The sequence below is a fragment of the Ammodytes marinus genome (assembly GCF_949987685.1).
Source record: "Ammodytes marinus genome assembly, chromosome: 14".
Classification (NCBI taxonomy): Eukaryota; Metazoa; Chordata; class Actinopteri; order Uranoscopiformes; family Ammodytidae; genus Ammodytes; species Ammodytes marinus.
In genome coordinates, this window is record NC_137218.1 from 24,977,184 (window position 1) to 24,996,852 (window position 19,669).

A 19,669-nucleotide genomic window follows, 5' to 3' on the forward strand; every position below is an offset into this window, starting at 1 on the left:
AAACTATATTCACTCTGCTTGTTAGCTTCTGCCGCAATATAATTTCTTATCATAATATCAGCAGTTGTGAAGTTGATGGATTTATTCATACCAATGCTAATGATAGCTTGGCCGGATGCAGACATGTCAGTCTTCTAAAAAAAAACTCTACAAACCATCTGGCTTGTGTTGAAAAAGATGAAGGGGATGACAGAGATCTTGGTTTTATGTTTGACTAAGCGTCACACACAGTGCTTGCAGATTCTTTACCAGCACATTCATATGCCCAAAAAATCCTTTTATTCTAATCAGCGGTGGAAATGGCCATGTTTTACTGTTGGAACATAGTTAAGTTACTGGTTGCAATGGTTACATTTAAATTTGTCATATCCCCTCTCAAGTTACCACACTTCGGAGGGGGTCAAAGCGCAGGGTCAACCGTAGTTCAGCGCTCCTGGAGCAGTTTTGGGGTTAAGTGTCTTGCTCTAGGACACAAAGGTAGAGATGGTGGGCACCGTAGACGTAATGGATCAAACCAGCAACCTCTAGGCCATCCTACCACCCTATACGGTGACTCTGAGATTTTTGGGGTCCTCTCCTAGAAAAATCTGAGCTTCGAAGAAATTGTTTCCCACATTTTGACGACTTTAGATGGAAATGATGCTTCATTTCTTGTGTTTTAATCTTTACGTTTAAGTAAAAAATAGACTGGAGAAGAATCATTGTGGAGCGCTGTCAGTCGGCCGATGTGACAGCTGCCTGAAATGTGTATGTGACATCTCTCTTGCATGACATAGGCTACACTTTAATGATTGGATCTTGAAGCTTAAACATAGGCTCGCTTTATGAACTTTAACCGGCTTATGCAAACTGCAAATAGGCCTATTTCTGTTTCCCTCAAATATTGTGGAGTCAAAGCACTATACTCCTGCGTATGGGTGCGACAGATCACAGTGACTTATAAAATAACCTGTGTTAAAACATGATAGCAATATTAAAGATAAACTCCAGCTATTTTTTTATAGCACTTTACGATAACAATCTTTTGTTGGACATCCTCTTGCTGGTAAATGTCCAAGTCCTTCTAACCGCACACTCAACGGTTTGTAATGCAGGTTTCCTTTTATAGTTCTATTATAAATGTGTCATCTCCAAGCACAGGACAAGATAACCCTGGTGATGTCATCAAGGCTTTAAAGGTTCCCCTCCAGACACACACAAGCTGTCACCAGATGCCAGAATAGCACTTCTCATAATGAGCAAACTGACCTTTACTTGTAAAACTGGTGGAATGCCCCTTTAAAATACAACACGACATAATTAAAACCAAAGGGCAAGCCGTAGTTTATTGAGTGCTTTAGGTATTGTGTCAGTCGCCACGTATCTGTTTAGAGTTTCAACAACCCAACACGGTGCACCTATCCCTGTTTCTACATCATCAGACATATGGTATTTTCCAAAGCAGTAATTCCGATCATTGAAAATGTTATAAAAGGGACTTATAAGGTCAAAATCTAAAAATCAAACTAACAAGAAGGTTGTGAAGTAGATTTTGGATTTTTCAAAGATGCTGCGTTAAAAAAAAGACAGAAACCTTTCATTTCAAAGAGCTGTAAATACTGCTTTGACTCGAACCATCAGGGTGAAACATGTCAAATGTGAGGGGTTTACTGGTAGAGGCAATGGTTTATCAAACTACCACATCTACTCTTCAATAATCACGTCAAAAAATGAACCTGCCAGGAGCAACAGAATATACATCAATGGTCTGGAGAGAGTGAGAGAAGAAAGACATTGGTGTGGACAGAAGATCTGATGAAGTGTTGACAGTGACCGTGAACTCAAAGCCTGTGGCCACGGGTCAAACTGGGCCAAGCCATGTTGATTGCCAGGCTTGTTGTGTACAGTCTCTTACAGCAATTTGCAAATACAATCCCAAGGCATTAACTGATGATGGCTTGAGCCCTGTCATTTCACCCCCCTATACACATTGGTACTGAGCTAAATTCCCCCAGCACTTGACAACAGTTGTTTGTGTACACCATCTCCACTCACAGAGACTTATACGCATTAAGAATGAATTACTGGGCTTTAAGAATATGCATCTGGTGCAGATATAAGCTTAACAGTGTCAGTGGGCAACATAACAGAGATCACTCTAGTTTGTCAATGGAGTTAACTGTCTGAACATGTCGGACCATCTTAACGTTCAAAAGTGTGGTTACACTTTACCAAAGTCAACCAAACTGCCACGTGCATTATTTAGTACATTAAAGTACAGACAGAATTTTAAATGTGTATCTACGGACTATCTATCCTTTTAGAGTAATAACTCATGTTATTTCACTGAACTTGGACAGGACAAGTGCTCAGCCTCAGTCTACGGCTGGTGCTACATCACATTCTGTGACCACGTAGCATCGTGACAACCATTTCAACTTCAGGTAACATTAAGTGTATCATGTAAGCAGACAAATGATGAATTTATTTAGCTGATATTTGCTTTTTCATTAAATAGATTCATATATTCTCCATTGGGTATATTTTACCTCAGCTGTAGCACACAAACCGCATGACCAATTGCAAGGAAAGGGTAAAAAACCATTAAGGACAGAGTTAAGGATCCTCATAAAATAGTGACTGGTAAGTGAATTAGCTCGAACTAAGAGATGTCTTTATTTCCCACCAAATAAACTAGCTAAGTAGATTTGGTAAGGGATTTAAAAAGGACTCCGATCGATAAGAGGATTCAGAACAGGACTTAAATTGGATCAAATGCTATCAAACCACATCCCTAACCTGGTGATACTGCCCATCTAAAAAGGGGATGGATCAGGATGCAGTATAGTGCCAAAGCAGTATAGCCTCATTCAAGGGCTTTGTTTCATTCAGATATGTCATAAACCTCCTCTTGATAAATGTTGTGTCTTCTCTTTCATAAATACTGTAGAGCATAAGCTAAGTACATTTAACACCTTAAATATTTACCTAATTTAATAACTTTTTTGAGGATAACTTGGTAAAAAAAAGAGAGAATCCTAGTTGTAAAGCAACATATGAAAGTCTATGAGCCTCATATTCTCTTTTTTGAGATTTTTGAGGAAATACATTCATTACTCAGGGACTATATTTAGATTCTCTTGAAGACGTTCTCATGTGTGTTATTTTAAGCTTTTTAACTATATAGCCACTGTGAGAAAAAAACATTGCTTTCAATTTTACCTTTGTGTCCTTGATTTACATTTTTCAAAGAGGAGACGTCCAGTTTTTCAAAGAAACTCAAACAGTTTATGTTGTAGAGACCAATCAATTATTTTAGCTGGTCTTTATTTGATAATATTTTAGCTGGCATGAAATGAGAAAAAAAAACTGTAAAAATAGAAAAAGCTGCCACTTTGTTGCAAGGGGCTGGGGCTCATCCGTGTTTTAATTCCTTTCTCCCTCAGACTCAGTGCATTGAAGCAGACATTGATGTAATATGATGCTTTGTGACTGTGCATCATGAACCTAACTTAACTCCTAGCTTTTGGTGGCTGTGGGGCAAATTTTTATTTTTTTTGGTAAATAAAATGGACAAGTGCCTCGCCTTTATGTCCAGACAGCTTCCAAACATCAACAGTGGGAATGTCCTCGCTTGTGGCTACAGAGGCAAACGTGTCTATACCGACTGACATTTCTGGAGATCCAACGTACAACATTAGAGACGCACTTTACATTATAAAGTTGATAACACTGACCTTCAGGAGATGCCTGCCTGCCTGCCTGCCTGCCTGCCTGCCTTTCTGTCTGTCTGTCTGTCTGTCTGTCTGTCTGTCTGTCTGTCTGTCTGTCTGTCTGTCTGTCTGTCTGTCTGTCTGTCTGTCTGTCTGTCTGTCTAAAAACTCGCATTTGCTCTTTGTTTTTATTACCTCTTAAATGCAATTTCTAATGTCTAAACTTGATGTGTGTTGTGCCCCTGTAAAGCACTTTGAATTGCCTTGTCTCTGAATTGTGCTACTGTATGTATAAACTTGCCTTGCCTACGTTGCAAACCTTTCTAAAACGATGAAACAGGCACATTCTTATCTAAAGCCCTATTTGGACAAGAAATACTTTGCTGGCTTCATCGAGCAGTTGCAGTCATTGAAATAGAGGTGTCTTGCGTGGCTTTATCCAGACATGACTCACATAGTGAGCTAAGTGCTTGTGCTACATTTGTCACCTGTTGTGTGAGAGGAAGTGGTGTGACTGCTAGAAGACAGCAACGAGTCAAAAAGGTTTCACCAAATAAAAGAAAGGAGAGGGCTATTTACTGATCTCAGCCCTTTATGGATTTAAAAACGTATTTTACTGTATTTTTTGGTTAGACCTTTGTTAGGGACATTCTCCCTCTAAATTCTCCTAATACAAATTCTCATTACTTTAATTATTTATAAAAAATATTTTGCTGCCTACTTTATAAAGCACCAACGGACAAAAGCATATAATGACAAGAAGTTGATAATAGGACTTGCATACTGGATGTTAAAGGTGAAGTAAGCAATGTATTTATGTTAATATAAGTGTTAAATCGCTCTTTATTCATACAGTGATCACTTTCATAATGTGCACGTTTCATAAAGCCGATCTCTCAGTCAGCTGCTCTGCATGTAATCGGCCAATAAACTTTTCGGGGATCCCGAAATTAATATCCAATCACAAGAGAGAACGCTACAAACCGACACTCGTCTCACTCATGGTCTCACTGCCGGTGCACGCCAGAGCGACAGATGGGTGAATGTTTATGCGCCTACAATGGCGGAGCAGGTAAAAATCCTTCGCAATGTCTGTTTTGATGGTTTTTATCACACTTGTGGATCTGAGATGATGCTAGATAACTCGCTGCTAGAAGACCGTAGTGCATTAATGTGGTGACGTAGGGACGAGAGAGGGGACTGCTAACTGCAGCAACTGACGGAAGTTAGCTAAAAGAACCATTCCGCTTACAGCACATTTAAGTTATGTTTGATATCAATTAATACAGTTGAAATAGATGGAATTTTGAAGGAGGGATTTTATTAACCTCTTTAACCCAGGAATATGACCCAAAGATCTTACATTAAACCTCGCTCATTGACAGTCTTTCAACGTTTTTTTAAAGTTATAGATTTGTTAGAGTGATCAATAAGAAGTTCAGTTAATCTATCTGTACTTCAGCATTTTGCCATGATGTTTTACAGAAATGTTACAATGTTTGACCTATTAAAATTGCTTGTCATCCCTTTGCGATATTAAAGTTGGGCGATGCAAGTCAATTAGACATAAGACCGATAAGTACAATGGCTTAGTCAGATAAATGTCAGAAGGAGCTCCATTAAATGACAGAAAGGGGGAAGCCCTACATTCATTCTAGACTTTACTCTACATATAATACTAGAATGAACCTGCTCAACTCAATAAACCTCAGCAGATTGTTGAAGTCAATTCCCTCGACTTTGGCACTTTTTTGGTTTGTGTATTCAATTTAAATGTTTAAAACGCTGACACAAATCATTTATAGGTCCTTTTGAACAATCCAAAGGCATGAATGGATGGACCACACCCAGTTGGTAACGCGTGTGGCCACAAGACAGACAACAATGAACCGCATCATAACTTTACTTCTTGAAGAAGACGTTGTCCTCCTCCCAGAACCATGTATAGGTCAGGTTGCGCGGGTAGGCCTCGGCCTGGCAGGTGAAGAAGGCATCCTGCGAGATGTTCACTGTGATGTTGTCTGGTGGTGATACGATGAACGGAGGGCCTGGTGGGGGAAAGAACACAAGACACATTCTTGATAAGCAATGTATTCAAGGACACTTTGTCCCTTATTAGAAATGCATGAAGCCACATTTAGTTTTCTCAGACGAATCAAACTGAATATTCCGTTTAGTAGGACCATCTTCGAATTGCAGAAATACCGAACACTGCACCCCAAGAAACTGCAGGCAGAAATATTTTTTTTTAACATCAACTTAACTTTACATAAACATTATTCTCAAGCTAGTTACAGAAGGATTGGTTCATGTATTGTTAATTGTCCAAAACAATTAGAAAATGCATTTTTAGGACCTGTAAAAGTATTATTTTAATTTATAAAATAAAATATGTTGTGTAAAAACTGTTGGACACTCAACTGGTGTAAAAAATGAAATAAAGATTTTAACCTGACCCAACACCTAGATTGTTGGTTTTTAAAAGAGATGCAAATATATGTTGGTATATAATTTGTTTTATATAGACAAATTTGTAATCTATCTATTCAAACATTTCTGAAAAAAAAAGATGTAATACAAAAGATAATTGTTTTAATGTAAGTAATCTACTGGCAACGTTTCATGATGATATCTGTTGCCTTGAAACTGGTAGGAACTCATGTGGCATTCCACAAGCTGTGAATTGTACAGCGTTTTAATCACACAGCCCTCCCTCTCTCTAACTCCCTGGACATTAGTTGGATCTAATTTGAATTCACTCAACTTGCTTTTTTTGAAATCTTCAACAGCCTAATTGAGGGGGAAATGTATGTTCTTCTAAGGAATAAGAGATGATAAAAAGCATTCATAAAGCCACCAGGGAAAAGAAGAAACAAAACTAGTGCATACAGTTTTTTACTTTGCAAAGGCCACATCAAGAAAAATTGTCCCATATTGCACAGGTATAAAGCAGTAAGTCTTTTGACACAACACAGATTCTATATCAAAGACTTGAGACTCAAACGAGGTGCATTTTGGGACTGATTATTGACAATGAAATCTTCACAGGTATCAAAGTATGTCTGTCTACTTTATGACAGTTTGTTCTGAAAGCATACTTCATATAGTAGGGGAGAACGGGTAATCTGAGACACTTTTTACATTTGCTCCCCTCTATGTGAGCTAAAATGATTTATCACTCAAATTTACACATTTCCCATTAATTCAGGATGTTTCCTAGAAATGGGCATCAGCAGAATTTATTCAAGACAAAGGGCAGTGAAAATATGATTGTTTTAAAAAAAAGTTGTCATGTGTCTCACTTTACCCCAGCTGTGGGGTAAACTGAGACAGACCAGAAGAAATCAAGGGGGTAAACTGATCCACTTACTTTGTCCACTCTGAAACTACCATAACAACACATGTTGTAACAGTTAGAATCCTGACAGCTAGATTGAAAACCAAATATTACAAAACTAATGTCTTACTAGTAACAGAATCATGGGGTTTGATCAATTAAGCAAAACATTTTCTAAACACTTGAAAGTAACTCGTATCAAATACAACCTATAATTCATATTCAATAATTAACATTCAAATGACAGATAGAACCAGTTAGATTAAAACACAGTCTGGGGGTCAGAACACAGGACCCTTAGAGCCAGCTAGTGTCTGGGGATCAGAGCAAAGGACAATCAGAACCAGCTAGAACAGCCTGGGACTCAGAACACAGGACTAGACCCAGCTGTCTTTTTCTTTATCTTTTGAGTATTTTTTTCTGCATTTGTTTTAATGGGATCATTCATTGAATAAAGACATATTTCTACAGAGTCTATAGATGTTAAAGGTCACTCTCCTGTCCCCCACATACATACGTGCCAAACCATGCCCTTGCTGACACCCCTTCAACCATCAACCCCCACCTCCAGCCCACATTGTCTTTTGTCTTTTCAAATTAGTGTCCTTGCTACCTAAAATATAATGGATTCATTAAAAGAGGGCACAGACACTGTCTCACTTTACCCCACAGCATTTGTCTCACTTTACTCCACTGCCACAATTTGAGAAAAAACTACCTCTCTCAACAATTCAGGCTAATCTTCAGTTATCATCATCACATGGTTTCATATGTTGGTAGTTCATCAACATGTGTGATATAAGTTTTTCTACCTGAATCGCTTTTATTAGGCACAACAATCGATTAAGTTGACAGCAAGAAAATTTACTTTTACATGCAAAAAAATATTTTTTGTGAAAAAAACATGCTTACAAGATCACCATGAGGTCCTCTCTTTCATGGCCAAGGGAAAATGAGTGGGGCTTGAAAACATATATCTCACATGACCAAAAATGTGTTTCGTGTCCTAGATACAGGGGGTGTCTCACATTACCCGATGGCTCAAATTCCCCCGTCCTCCCCTACATGCAGAACACATATTGATCGTTTCACTGTAATATGCATGAAACAGATTTTAGTTAATCTTTACCATCCAGTGGTGTAACATCCATACTTAGAACATGGGTCAGTGTGACCTCACATTGATACAAACTCTCCCAGTGGAAAGTCTACTACACTCAACCACATCACACCCAACCACAGACACAACACAGGGATTAGTTAACATACTGGGCTAGAGTCATGTGAGATATGTATGAATATGGACACCCGGATTAAGAGCAGCGCATCCATTCTGTGTGGATGAGAGTGTCGTGGGCCAGAGCCTTATCACATACTTATTTTGCACTCAGTAAAAGGGATTATCAGAATGAATTGAGTGATCCTTGCCTGTGCCAGATGGATGATCCTCCTAGCACACATGGATATATTTAAACTATGAACCTTGATTTGGTTGAAGCCTAACCCTAACCACGCTGAAATGCTAAAAACAGCCCATTACTATACCTCCATCAACTTCCAGCTATACTTACTACACAAGTGGGAGAACCACTCAACACTGTAGTGTTTGAGTGTATGTGGTAATACCACCCAAAATAGGATACACTACACACTAGTACTGCTGAGGGCCATTGTGTGCAAAATATGCTGTTTTATTTTATTCGAACATGTTTGAGGCGAGACAATGCAGGCAAACAAAAAAAAAATGTTATGCACTGGCCAGTTCTAAGATTTTTTTTAAATTTTGCTTCAATCAAATGTCTTCTTTCATACTAGTTGGAATCGAAGGTCCAAAATGTAAATTCAGGTGGTTATTTGACTCAACTTTGTCTGTTTGCATCTGTATATTTCTCCAATATAATCATCTTTAACGGCCATTATCTCAATTTTTTTTTTTATAGTACTCTGAACTAAAGATCTCAACTTCTAATGCACTTACATCCACTTAACTTTCCATAATAATTCTAAGCACTATTCTGAAGGTTATTACAGAATGATTTGTTCATATGGTGTTAACTGTCTGATTTATGATACATGTCATTTTTGATATATAAAATGAAAAAGGCTGTTTTCAAAATTATGTTCTGTAAAAACGTTGGACACTTATATGTTGTGAAAGCGAAATAAAGATTTTAACTCTGGCATTATACGACATTGAGATGTTTGGATGTAATGAGGTCAATTATATCATAATTAATACCTTTATTTTATTTTAAATTAGTTAGATACTGCCAAATATGCATATGTATTCAAACATTTCTGGAAAAAGATAATAGTTTTAATATAAGTAATAATTTGGCAAAGTTTCATGAAGATATCTAGTAGTTAAAAATCTTACCCTATTCACCTGCAGTGTCTCGCTTTAAGTGTGCAGGCATCACACGCATGACAAAACAAAGGCTTTCTTAAGTGTGAATTGAAGTCTTTCAATCTTAATATGGAAAAGAACATAGCTTAAGCAAAAACAGTGAGACTCACAGCTGGAGTGGAGGCAATTATGGATGGATGGAATGCCAAAGGGATTGGACAAGAGGTGTTGAAAACATAATGGAAAGTAGTTCAGGAACTGCTGTGGTCAGCAATTGTTTTAAGCAAAAAAAATGGAACTATGTGCTCTGACAGTGACACATTTGGCCTCATGAAAAAAAGTAAATTCCTACCTATTCATACTTTTGATTTACATTTGTGTATGATCTCATTCCTTCCTGAAAAATCCACATTGAAATATGCTATTAGACACACACATACACACTTTGGTACAAATTGTTCATGGCAGTAATCAATAGCAAACACAAAGTTCTCCATGTGTCTGTGTGCCTTACAGTATAGTTCCAACAGAGCATACAAACAAACAGCATTGCCCCAATTAGGCTGAGAGCCGGAAACTGTAGAAAAGGAACTGTGCTAAACAGTGACCTTCTATTTGGCATCCTAAACACCAATCTGTGAATGTAACCCTGACTGTGTTAATTGATATACATCTGTCTGTGACACAGCGTTTATAAAAGGCCGGTCCATAATAACCTTGTACACTCTCTCCTGACGACAAACACACATTAATCCTCATATTCCTTCCAATTTGTTCATTTGTTCAACTTTTGATCCTCACAAGGACATACACATAATAAGCCATCCACACAAATACACAAACTGCACATAAACACACACATTGATACACACACACACATGTTGATACACGCATATGGCCAGGCTGAGATAGTGTTGCAACTAAGAACTGCTAGACCCATATGTTAGTTGTGATCTGTGGCCCACGGCCTGATCCTTTAACAGGCAGAGCATCTGTCAAGCCCTTAGCAGGACTACCGGGACCTTGCTAGATGACTGAGTTGTTTCAGTGGGTGTTTCTGTGTGTGTGTGTGTGTGTGTGTGTGTGTGTGTGTGTGTGTGTGTGTGTGTGTGTGTGTGTGTGTGAGTGAGTGAGTGTGTGTGTGTGTGTGTGTGTGTGTGTGTGTGTGTGTGTGTGTGTGTGTGTGTGTGTGTGTGTGTGTGTGTGTGTGTGTGTGTGTGTGTGTGTGTGTGTGTATGTGTGTGCCAACCCACCCTATTTGGAACCAGCTGAGTGCTGGAGATTTGTTGGCACCATAGTCTCTTAGCTGATCTGCAGCTCATTGGCTTTCCAGGAGGGCCTCTATTAATCTGCATCTCGCGTAAATTGTACAGGACAGGTCAAACCAGCGCTCTGGCAGATGCTCTGGCTTTGTACTTAGCTGCTACGGTGAAATATGTGATCTCTGTGAACATTTTCCCTGTATGTTCTCTGATGAATGAAAGCACCTGACAAACCAACATATAAAACAGACACTTCATTTATTTGGCAATGATTTGATATGAAAGCAAGCTGACAAAATAATATTCATAGTCAGGAATAAGGTCGGGGAAGCTAATAGGCTGTTCTGTATTAGTGTCAGAGCTACACTAAGACCAATGACCCTCCGGTTCCCCAAACAAGTCCCCATGGACCTAGCCACTGTCACATGGTTGTGAATAATAAACATGCACAACGGTTGAGAGCTTTTTCATCAATCTATGCATCATGCAGTGGTAAGTGAGGTAACGGTCATAACTTCCACTGTGCAGTGATCACCATTTGCACAACAGGCCATATTTCATTAATACTGTACATAGTGAGTAGCCTGGTCCAACCAGACCATCGTACTTCATTTCATTTGTACAGAAGGTCTGGAAGTGCTGTAATTGGCAAATGTTCACTCACTTGGAGGCGGGTGTCTGTTGAAGTTCAAAACTATTGGATCTGCCCAGTGCCACTCTGGATTAGCCAACCAATCGCATCACGTTTGGTCAGACGTATGTCATGAGCCGGCTTCTGACGGTGTGTTTCAGTTGTACAGGGAGCTCGGAAATTTCCGACTTTGCTACATATTGTAGTCTATTGATCTACCGGTACCTGGCAACGGTAACTTGCTAGAGCCTAACGTTTAGTTATTTGGATGAGAAAGGTTGTAGGCGTCCATACTTTCCCGAGCAGATGCACTGGAACACAGACAGGTCGGAACCCGGAACTACCAAGTCGGAAATGTCAGAGTTCCGAGTATAAGGGAACGCAGCATTCAACTGAAACTGGAGCGTGTCTTCGACGTTATCGTTCTCAGCCACTCGCTCTGTTCACTGATTAGATAACCAAAAATCTCGACGAGCAGAATTTCATGAACACACCCCAGCCCCAGACTGACTACTGAAGTGAAATGAAAATTGAGCGGAAGTAGGTAGACGGGCGGAGTCAGGCTACATTGAGCTTGTTGTGCATTTGAATTAGAAAAGTAAATTCAGTTACAAGGTAATTCTTTGGTAGAGTATTGAATGATGTTTAATGTTCAAATCCCCAAAGTCAATCTATATGGTAGAGGTTGACACAGGATGAATGTTAACTTTGAACTGCTTTTGACACTGGCTGATTTATTTTACTCTGGATCAAAGTGCTCGACCACAGAGACACACTGCTATGGCTACAAAAGATGCCCTGCAGACATCTTTTCCAAATGATCTCCTTTGCATGATCATGTGTGTCTATGATGGTTCTATGAAAATGACTAAGTTCAAAAGTGTTAAGATATACATGTATTCCTTGTCTCTGATTTACTTTATTTAACTGGTGGACACACAAGTTGTTTAGTGTCACAACTTCAGCCCGTATTTAGTTTGTTTTCATATGTCTGTTTTCCTGGTTTCCTTTCTAACTCTCATGTTATTTCAGACCCGGCCACTCCCTCCTGCTCTGCGCTCCCTGTTAATTACATTCACCTGGCCTCCCCATACTCACCTGCTCCCCATCAGCTAATCAGCCCCTCAGTATATTTCCACTCCATTCCCCTCAGTCAGTGCCAGATTGTTTAGTGTGTTCCACAAACTCTCCAGCTTCCGGACAGTATAGCTGCAGCTTGATCCTGCCTGCTATTTGTGTTTTTACCTGCATTCTGGACTTTGGACCTCCCTTTTGCCTGCCCCAACTGGACTTGTTTGCCACGCTGTCTGTCTACCTGGTTTGTCATCCACTTCCCATTAAAACTGTTTCTAAACCTGAACTGCATTCGGTGTCTTGCTATTGGGTTCTTGCCTGCCATTTTGTGAAAACCTGACAGTTTAGACTTCATTGAAAAGTTAATTCTCAGTGCCTGTGCACTAGACCTTAGCCTAGCCTTATTTAGTCCTCTTTCGGGTATCATACGCTACACACCCGACTGCCATTCATTATGAAGTGAGCATGTCTTGGCCTCCGCTAGAAAAGGTGGTAATTGATCGTTTGAAATCTCAGTGGAAGTGTTTCAGTTAAAGAACGAGCCTCAGTTCAGATGAGGTCCTTACCACTGGGCTGGGTCCATGTGGGGCAGCACTCTTTAGATTAGATCGAGCGGGAAGGCCTTGCTGACTGCTTGAGCATTTATCCTCTTTGGTGAGGCATATTATCAAAACTAAGAATCTTGCACAAACACACATTTGAAACTGTGTTTGCCTTCAATTTCTGGGACAACAATTGATGGCTTTGAGCACTGTTGTGTGCATGATGAGGCACAACTAACACTAGCTAATTAATTAACTTGCTAAATGTGGAGCAGAATGAACTGATACAGACTGATTGTTTGAGTTACAGAAGAGGTCATTGATCGCTGGAGGCAAACATCTATCCCATCCTCTATGAATCATAAGCTGCTAACAAGCCTGCTATGTCCACATGGATGTGATAGCACACTTGATATCCAAAGGCTGTGACTGTTTCGGATATATTTAGCTTTACATATTTTAAATTAAGAGAAACTTTTACATTTTCACTTATTACTGATTTCTATTTTATTGGGCATGCTGGAAGTGTGGCTAAGCATGCAATGTTAGTATGTCTGTCAGCTGGTCCAACTTTTCGGTCCAGACTGAAATACATCAAAATCAAAAAAAAAAAAAACAGAATGGACGTGATAACAAATTTTTTACGGACAGTCCTAGATATCAACTCCAACGTATTTCTATGCTGTTGTGATTTTTTTTTTGGCGTCTCACTTAGAGATAAGGCGAGAAGCTAAGTCGCCCTCGAGCAACTTTTAAGACACAATGCTTCGAGATGTAATCACAACGCTATCACTATGTAGTAATCGCAAAGAGCAGCATAAAAACACTGGTCCGGTGGTGTTTAAATGTCTATGTAGGCTTGCAAAGCCAATGGCAACAATTGTAAATAGTGAAATTTAGCCCGCTGTTATTATTTTTGTGCTTGACGTTAGCACTACTACTACTGTTAACTGGGTGAGCAGAGACGTATACAGAATTAAACAGTGACATAATGACGTGGCTCTCTAGCTCGTGGGAAAGCAAATCGGTTCTTAGAAGATTCACAAGTTAAACCAACTGCAAGCAGCCAGCCAGAACTAGAACCAGGTTTGTGTTGTTGGAAAATGGCTAATTGTGAGCATATGACCTTTATATTTAGTTACCTCAAAAAACACTGTGCCAAAGTACACCCACAGAGCTGTTAACAGAGCTGTAGAATTTTCCCCATATTGAGCGGTTATTTATGCCACATTTTTTGAATTCATTAAATACAATAAGGAGCAAATTCCCATAGTTTGTTTGTGTAGTGGATCAATCCAGATCTTGCCCTATGTCCTTGCTGATGTACAGGTCTAGTAGCTAGCAGTGTACTTTATTGATTTGTTTGAAACTACATTTCTACTGGAAAATAATACACCTAGAACTCTGCTCCATCTTCATTTATATTATAAAATCTCTTTCTCGTTCCTTTCCTCACCTACTCCGCTCTCTCCAACATCACTAGTTCCATTGTGCCTGACAGATATCCGTCATAGTAAGGCCATGCAGTATATAAAAGTTTTCTAAATGTTACGTGTCTTCCATTAAATGTCAAGTGAATAACAGGCAACATTTCTAAATAATACCAATCAAATCTCTTTCCAAAAGGAAATTAAAAGGGACTATTGAGATCAGAGATCAATTGTTGATCAGAAAAGTTGAGTTTTCAAGTAGCAGAAGTTCATATGAGGCCAGCTGTACTTCACAATGAGGAGGAAAACACATTGGATGGTGAGAGAGTGAGAATGAGAGGGAGTACCCTCCATTGTCCGTGAAGGGAAATTTGTGCACAGTACTACAGTGTATTGCTTCACATAAAAACATCACAGAAACATGGGAAGCGTTTGAAAAAATGCAAGACAGTTGCTTAACATAATTACATCTTAAAAACATTAAGAGATGTGACTGACACAATTAGCTGTTTTTGCCGAACCAAAGCCGACCGAGACAGACTCTAAGGGTGTATTCACACATGGAAAGTCCGTTAGTTCACTTGCTTTGGTCCAGACCAAATAGAATTTGGATTTTTTTGTTTGGTGTGGTCCACTTTCATATTGCCCCTTTTGCAAGTGAACCAGCATTACGAAGCAAAACCACACGTGATCTAAGGTCATTCATTCATTGGACATACATTCTGGGGTGGAGAGAAGCAGGAAGAACGAAGTAAAAACTGCGAATTTATCATTGATATAATATGGAGTTAAAAATAATAAAAATGCCTACATCTAGCCTATAAATAAAGAAGAAAAAAATCTAATTATTGTTGTTTCATATGTTTATAATATGTAGCCCTATGACAATGCCACGTTATGTGGCTTCTAGCCTACGATGTGAAACATAATTTTTACTGTATTTTTGCTGCTGGACGCGCGACTCGCGTGAAGAATAGGCTCAAACTGAAACACAGCTGATTAAGCTGTGTATCAGCTGGGTGTCAGTTCGGCGCAGTTCAGCACCAAACTGACACGGGGACAGTATTGACGGTCCCGTTGGGAAGAACAATAAAAACACACACTTCATGCAAAGCGCAGCGTGAACCTGTTGGCACTGTAGGCTACGGGAGACGCTCCTCTCCATCTGATCGCTGATCCGCACGCATCATTATCAAATGTAATATTTTCGCTCGGGGCTCCCGGTCAAACCACAACTAATCTTCCTAACAATGGCGACAACAACACTTTCCCATAATGTGAAGCTGATGGCGATTTATTAAAAAAGAAAAGAAAGAAAAGGCGCAGTGCTTCCTGCAATTGGGTCGGATCGAGTCCGGCCAAATTCACACCACAAACGAACTGCAGCAGAGTGCGTTTTGAAGCGCATCGAGACTACCTCTTCAGCTGGGTCTCGGAGCGTTTGTTTGGTCCGCCCCCGAGTGCGATTGCTGTATTCACACCTGTCTGAAAGATGCGCACCGAAGGTGGAAGTGCACCTGAGTTCGTTTCAACCGAACTAAACACAGCATGTGTGAATACACCCTAAAAGTTGCACTTTTGAAAGCGCCTTAAGAATCAATGTGCTTTGTGGTGAAGCACTTTTGCAAGAACCTTGCCTGCACAAATTCTATCAAATGTTTTACAGGCTGTTCTCAAATAATTGATCAAAATAGGTTTTTGCCTTAATAAAGTGTAAAAGGACTTCAAAGGACACAGCAACCCAGTCACATGTACCTACCTTGTACTAGCAGCCGTGTGGTATGAATGGCCTCTCCCTGGGGGCTGAAGGCTCGACACGTGTAGGCCCCACGATCCTCCCGGGTGATGGATAGCACCGTCAAACTCCCATCAGACACCTAACCACACAAACACACACACACACACATCAAGCATTACTGTTTAGAGTCTACTTTTAAGGTGGCCATTTGGCATGAAACGTAGGTCTTCTAACCAAAAAGTATGAGCAAATTTCCAATACGTACTTAACATACAGTATTTTTAAATATCATTAAATGTAACTTTAGGCAAGGCAACTTTATTTGTAACGTAAATTTCAAAAACGGAGGCAGTTAATTTTGCTTTATAGCAAATATTTATTTATTTATTTACAAAGTGAATAAATGCATTGGAATATCTTTTTAGTTGTACTTCATGGTAATAGGTCCTGCATTGGAAACTGGGCTATAACTCATAACTACAGCAAAGGGAATGTAATCAAATCATAACAATACCTAACGTCTAAAGTTTGTATCGTTGTTATACAGATAATAAGAAAGCCAACAGCTAGCTACATAAAGCCACTTTAGTTGCATCCAATAAAAGAAAATCAAGACATATACAGTATCTTAGGTGGAGCAGTGCAAGTGAGCTATTTGTGAATGCAGGAGTTAACACCTTACAAGCTTTATTGAGGAACCTTATGTACCCATTTATTGGTCGATGGATGACTCAAAGAATGAAATTATAATGCTGCCCTCAAACCCAAGTTATAGTGGGGTACGATACAAGTCATACCTTTGGAGACAAAGGCATAAGTGCATTTTATAATTGGTCGGAATGTTTTTATTCTTATTTATGTGTTTTGTCTATTTTTTGTATTGTATGTCTTTTAAATGGACCTTGAGTCTAATAATAAACGTTGATGATGATGATATCAATGAATGAACTAATAAATAATCCAAAGCTTTCAAAAGATAACTCCATTAAAGTGGCAGGAAGTAATCTATGACTGTAATCAAACTCCAGCAGTGATTAGGGAATTATAACAACATATACAGGCCTGGTGAAACCTAAATAGTGCTTGCAATTTTAATTAACAACAGATTTTACAACATACTAGAGCCCTGATGTAGCTCATGAGAGAAGAGGATCAGAGCTGTGATAGCCTGAACTACCTGTACAAGAACCTCATCAACACTTACTGAAAACAGTGGTTGTAAAGGCCTGATCATTTTGCAGATATGGGTGGTGATGCCAGGTTTAGAGGTTTTACTTTGTATTTAGTTGGGTGGATAAAAATAGTTAATAAAGCAGCTACGAGTAACATTTAAATATCTTTTAAACAGCCTCATGTTTCCTCTGATATTCATAAATTACCTTTAACAGCAAACGAGACCATCAGTGCAAAGAAAGACGTTTTTATATAGTTTTTATTTCTGCATTTGGTCTGGTCGCACACCCAGTCCGATTTTCGGTTTGCGCGTGCAGGCTCTATGGTCACATATTCGTATTGGTTGCAGATTTCAGTGTAGTGCAGCAACACAATTTGAGAAGCCTATCCCTCTAGGTGAAAGAAGGGGAGCGGGAGCCTTGTTTGAGACAGTTATTTGTCGTCATAATGACTGATAACGGGGCTGAACCATCAAAGAAAAAAAATTAAATGCAATGAAGAAAAGCTAAAAGGGAGAGGGATAGACGGGCGGGAGGAGGTTGTTGCTAAGCAACGTGTACACAATTTCACGGGAGCGAACTAGACTGCAGTGTTTACTCCTAAATGAATGAGCGGTACTAAAACAAAGTTTACTTTGCCTCACCATCATTAGATGACCATTATTCATCTGAAAAAGTGATTATTTACAACAACATAAACACATTACTTAATTGTGATCCATAGGCTACTAACTGCCGTCTCTCGCTTTCTGTGCGGACACGGAATCTTTCAGCTCCGTGCCCTCACACCGACTTTCAACACACGGACATGCACTATATTGCGTCCTAATTATTTGACACTGGCACGGCCTGCACGCGCTAGAAAACAGCTTTACAACAGCTGGCGTCATAAAAATACTACTGCTTTTGTCCAAAGGGGCAGCCAACGGACAAAGTTACTCGTAGTGGCTTTAAGTGTGGCTTTTGATTTTGTTTGACCATTTCACTTTAAACGAAACAGCACTGACCTTACATCTAAAAAATCTATTCACCAGGTTTTGAGACCCACTGCATTAATGAAAAGAAAGTTGTATAAAGCCTTCCGTGGCTCCAGAGGAATCTGAGTAAATCCAATATGCTCTTTGATACTGTGAGACTTTAAAAGTATGTTCACAGAGGGGAATGTTCATGTAATGTTATCCAAAAGGGCTGGAATCCTTTTTCTATAATTGCAACAGTTTTGAGTTTAATTGGTATGTTTTAAGGCTGATTGGGCAATTTGAGTGTGTATATGTATGTTTGTGAGGCAATAACTTCTATGTTGCCATAGTTGTTGCACCAAGAAAAAATAAATAAAGATTATTTCTTCAAACTATACATCAAAACAGTTTTCCCATCTTAACAAGCTTCCAATGGAAAGGATGGAAGGAAAACGAGGACATTTGGAATGCATTTTAGCACAGAATCAAGACTGTGGGATTCCTCATCATTCAAAGGTGTTCTTAATGTCCAATATGAAAGAATGGGAGGAATTACTTCAACAAGCAATCCATTTCCTAAAAGTAAACCCTAACAAATGACAGCAAATGCATGATGCAGCAACTTAGTAGACAGTTTGGTTGTCTTTAAATGCATCAAAATGCATGGTTATTCAGATAAGAACATCATCTAAATCGTCAGTCACTCACATCTACAGGTTTTACAGTTGCTCACTAGTCTAGAGAAAGATACAGTACTGGCTAGTGCCTTGAGGAAATAGAAGTTTAACTTTGAACAAAGCTCAGTCATTTAAATAATTGATCTAATGTGGGGGTGTCCTTTCCATTACGACTCAATACAGCATTCACTGTTAACACAAATGCTTCTTTTCTCATTAGACACAGATTCTTAATAACTAACTGAAATCAAACTGGGTCATTGTGACTGTTAAAGATCCCAACTTCAATCACCATTTCACTGATTTATAGAGTATTTACAGCTACAGTCAGATCCTCTTACAGGAATAAAAGTTACTAAAGCCTCGTTTCCACAGAGCTGTGTAGTTCTGATCGGTTAGGTGCGGCTCGGCACGCATTTATTTGCATTTCCAGTATCAAAAGTTGGAAAGGGTACAGAGAAAGTTTTTGCAAAATGTAACCCATTTAAGTCACAATATTCCCAAAAGCCAAACCCTTTATCTAAAGCAGGGGTGGCCAACCAGTCAGAGACAAAGAGCCACATTTTTTACTGTGTTACTGCAAAGAGCCACATCGTACACACGGGTACACACAGTGGCGATTCCAGGAAATTTTGACTGGGGGTGGCCAAGGTGGGCCACAGAGTTAGTGTGGGGTGGCCATCGCACCCCTGAATGAATAGCATGTCATGTGATATGCTGTACAACCAATTCAAAGATGATTTATAATCCCAAATGCCCAAATCATGTTAGTATCCATTGTAATGTTTGTCAGAAAACTAAACCCCTG

The 19,669-nt window shown here is 39.3% G+C and overlaps 1 protein-coding gene across 1 annotated transcript in view; it reads right to left on the reverse strand.

The window, feature by feature from the left end:
- LOC307261142 (protein turtle homolog B-like) overlaps positions 1 to 19,669 on the reverse strand; it is a gene marked incomplete at both ends in the record, with an annotated part of 124,096 nt that overhangs the window by 46,613 nt on the left and 57,814 nt on the right. Inside the window, 2 exons of the mRNA XM_080041605.1 lie at positions 5,599 to 5,740; positions 16,075 to 16,192. Coding sequence (XP_079897731.1) covers positions 5,599 to 5,740; positions 16,075 to 16,192 — 260 coding nt within the window. The remainder of the gene's footprint in view (positions 1 to 5,598; positions 5,741 to 16,074; positions 16,193 to 19,669) is intronic.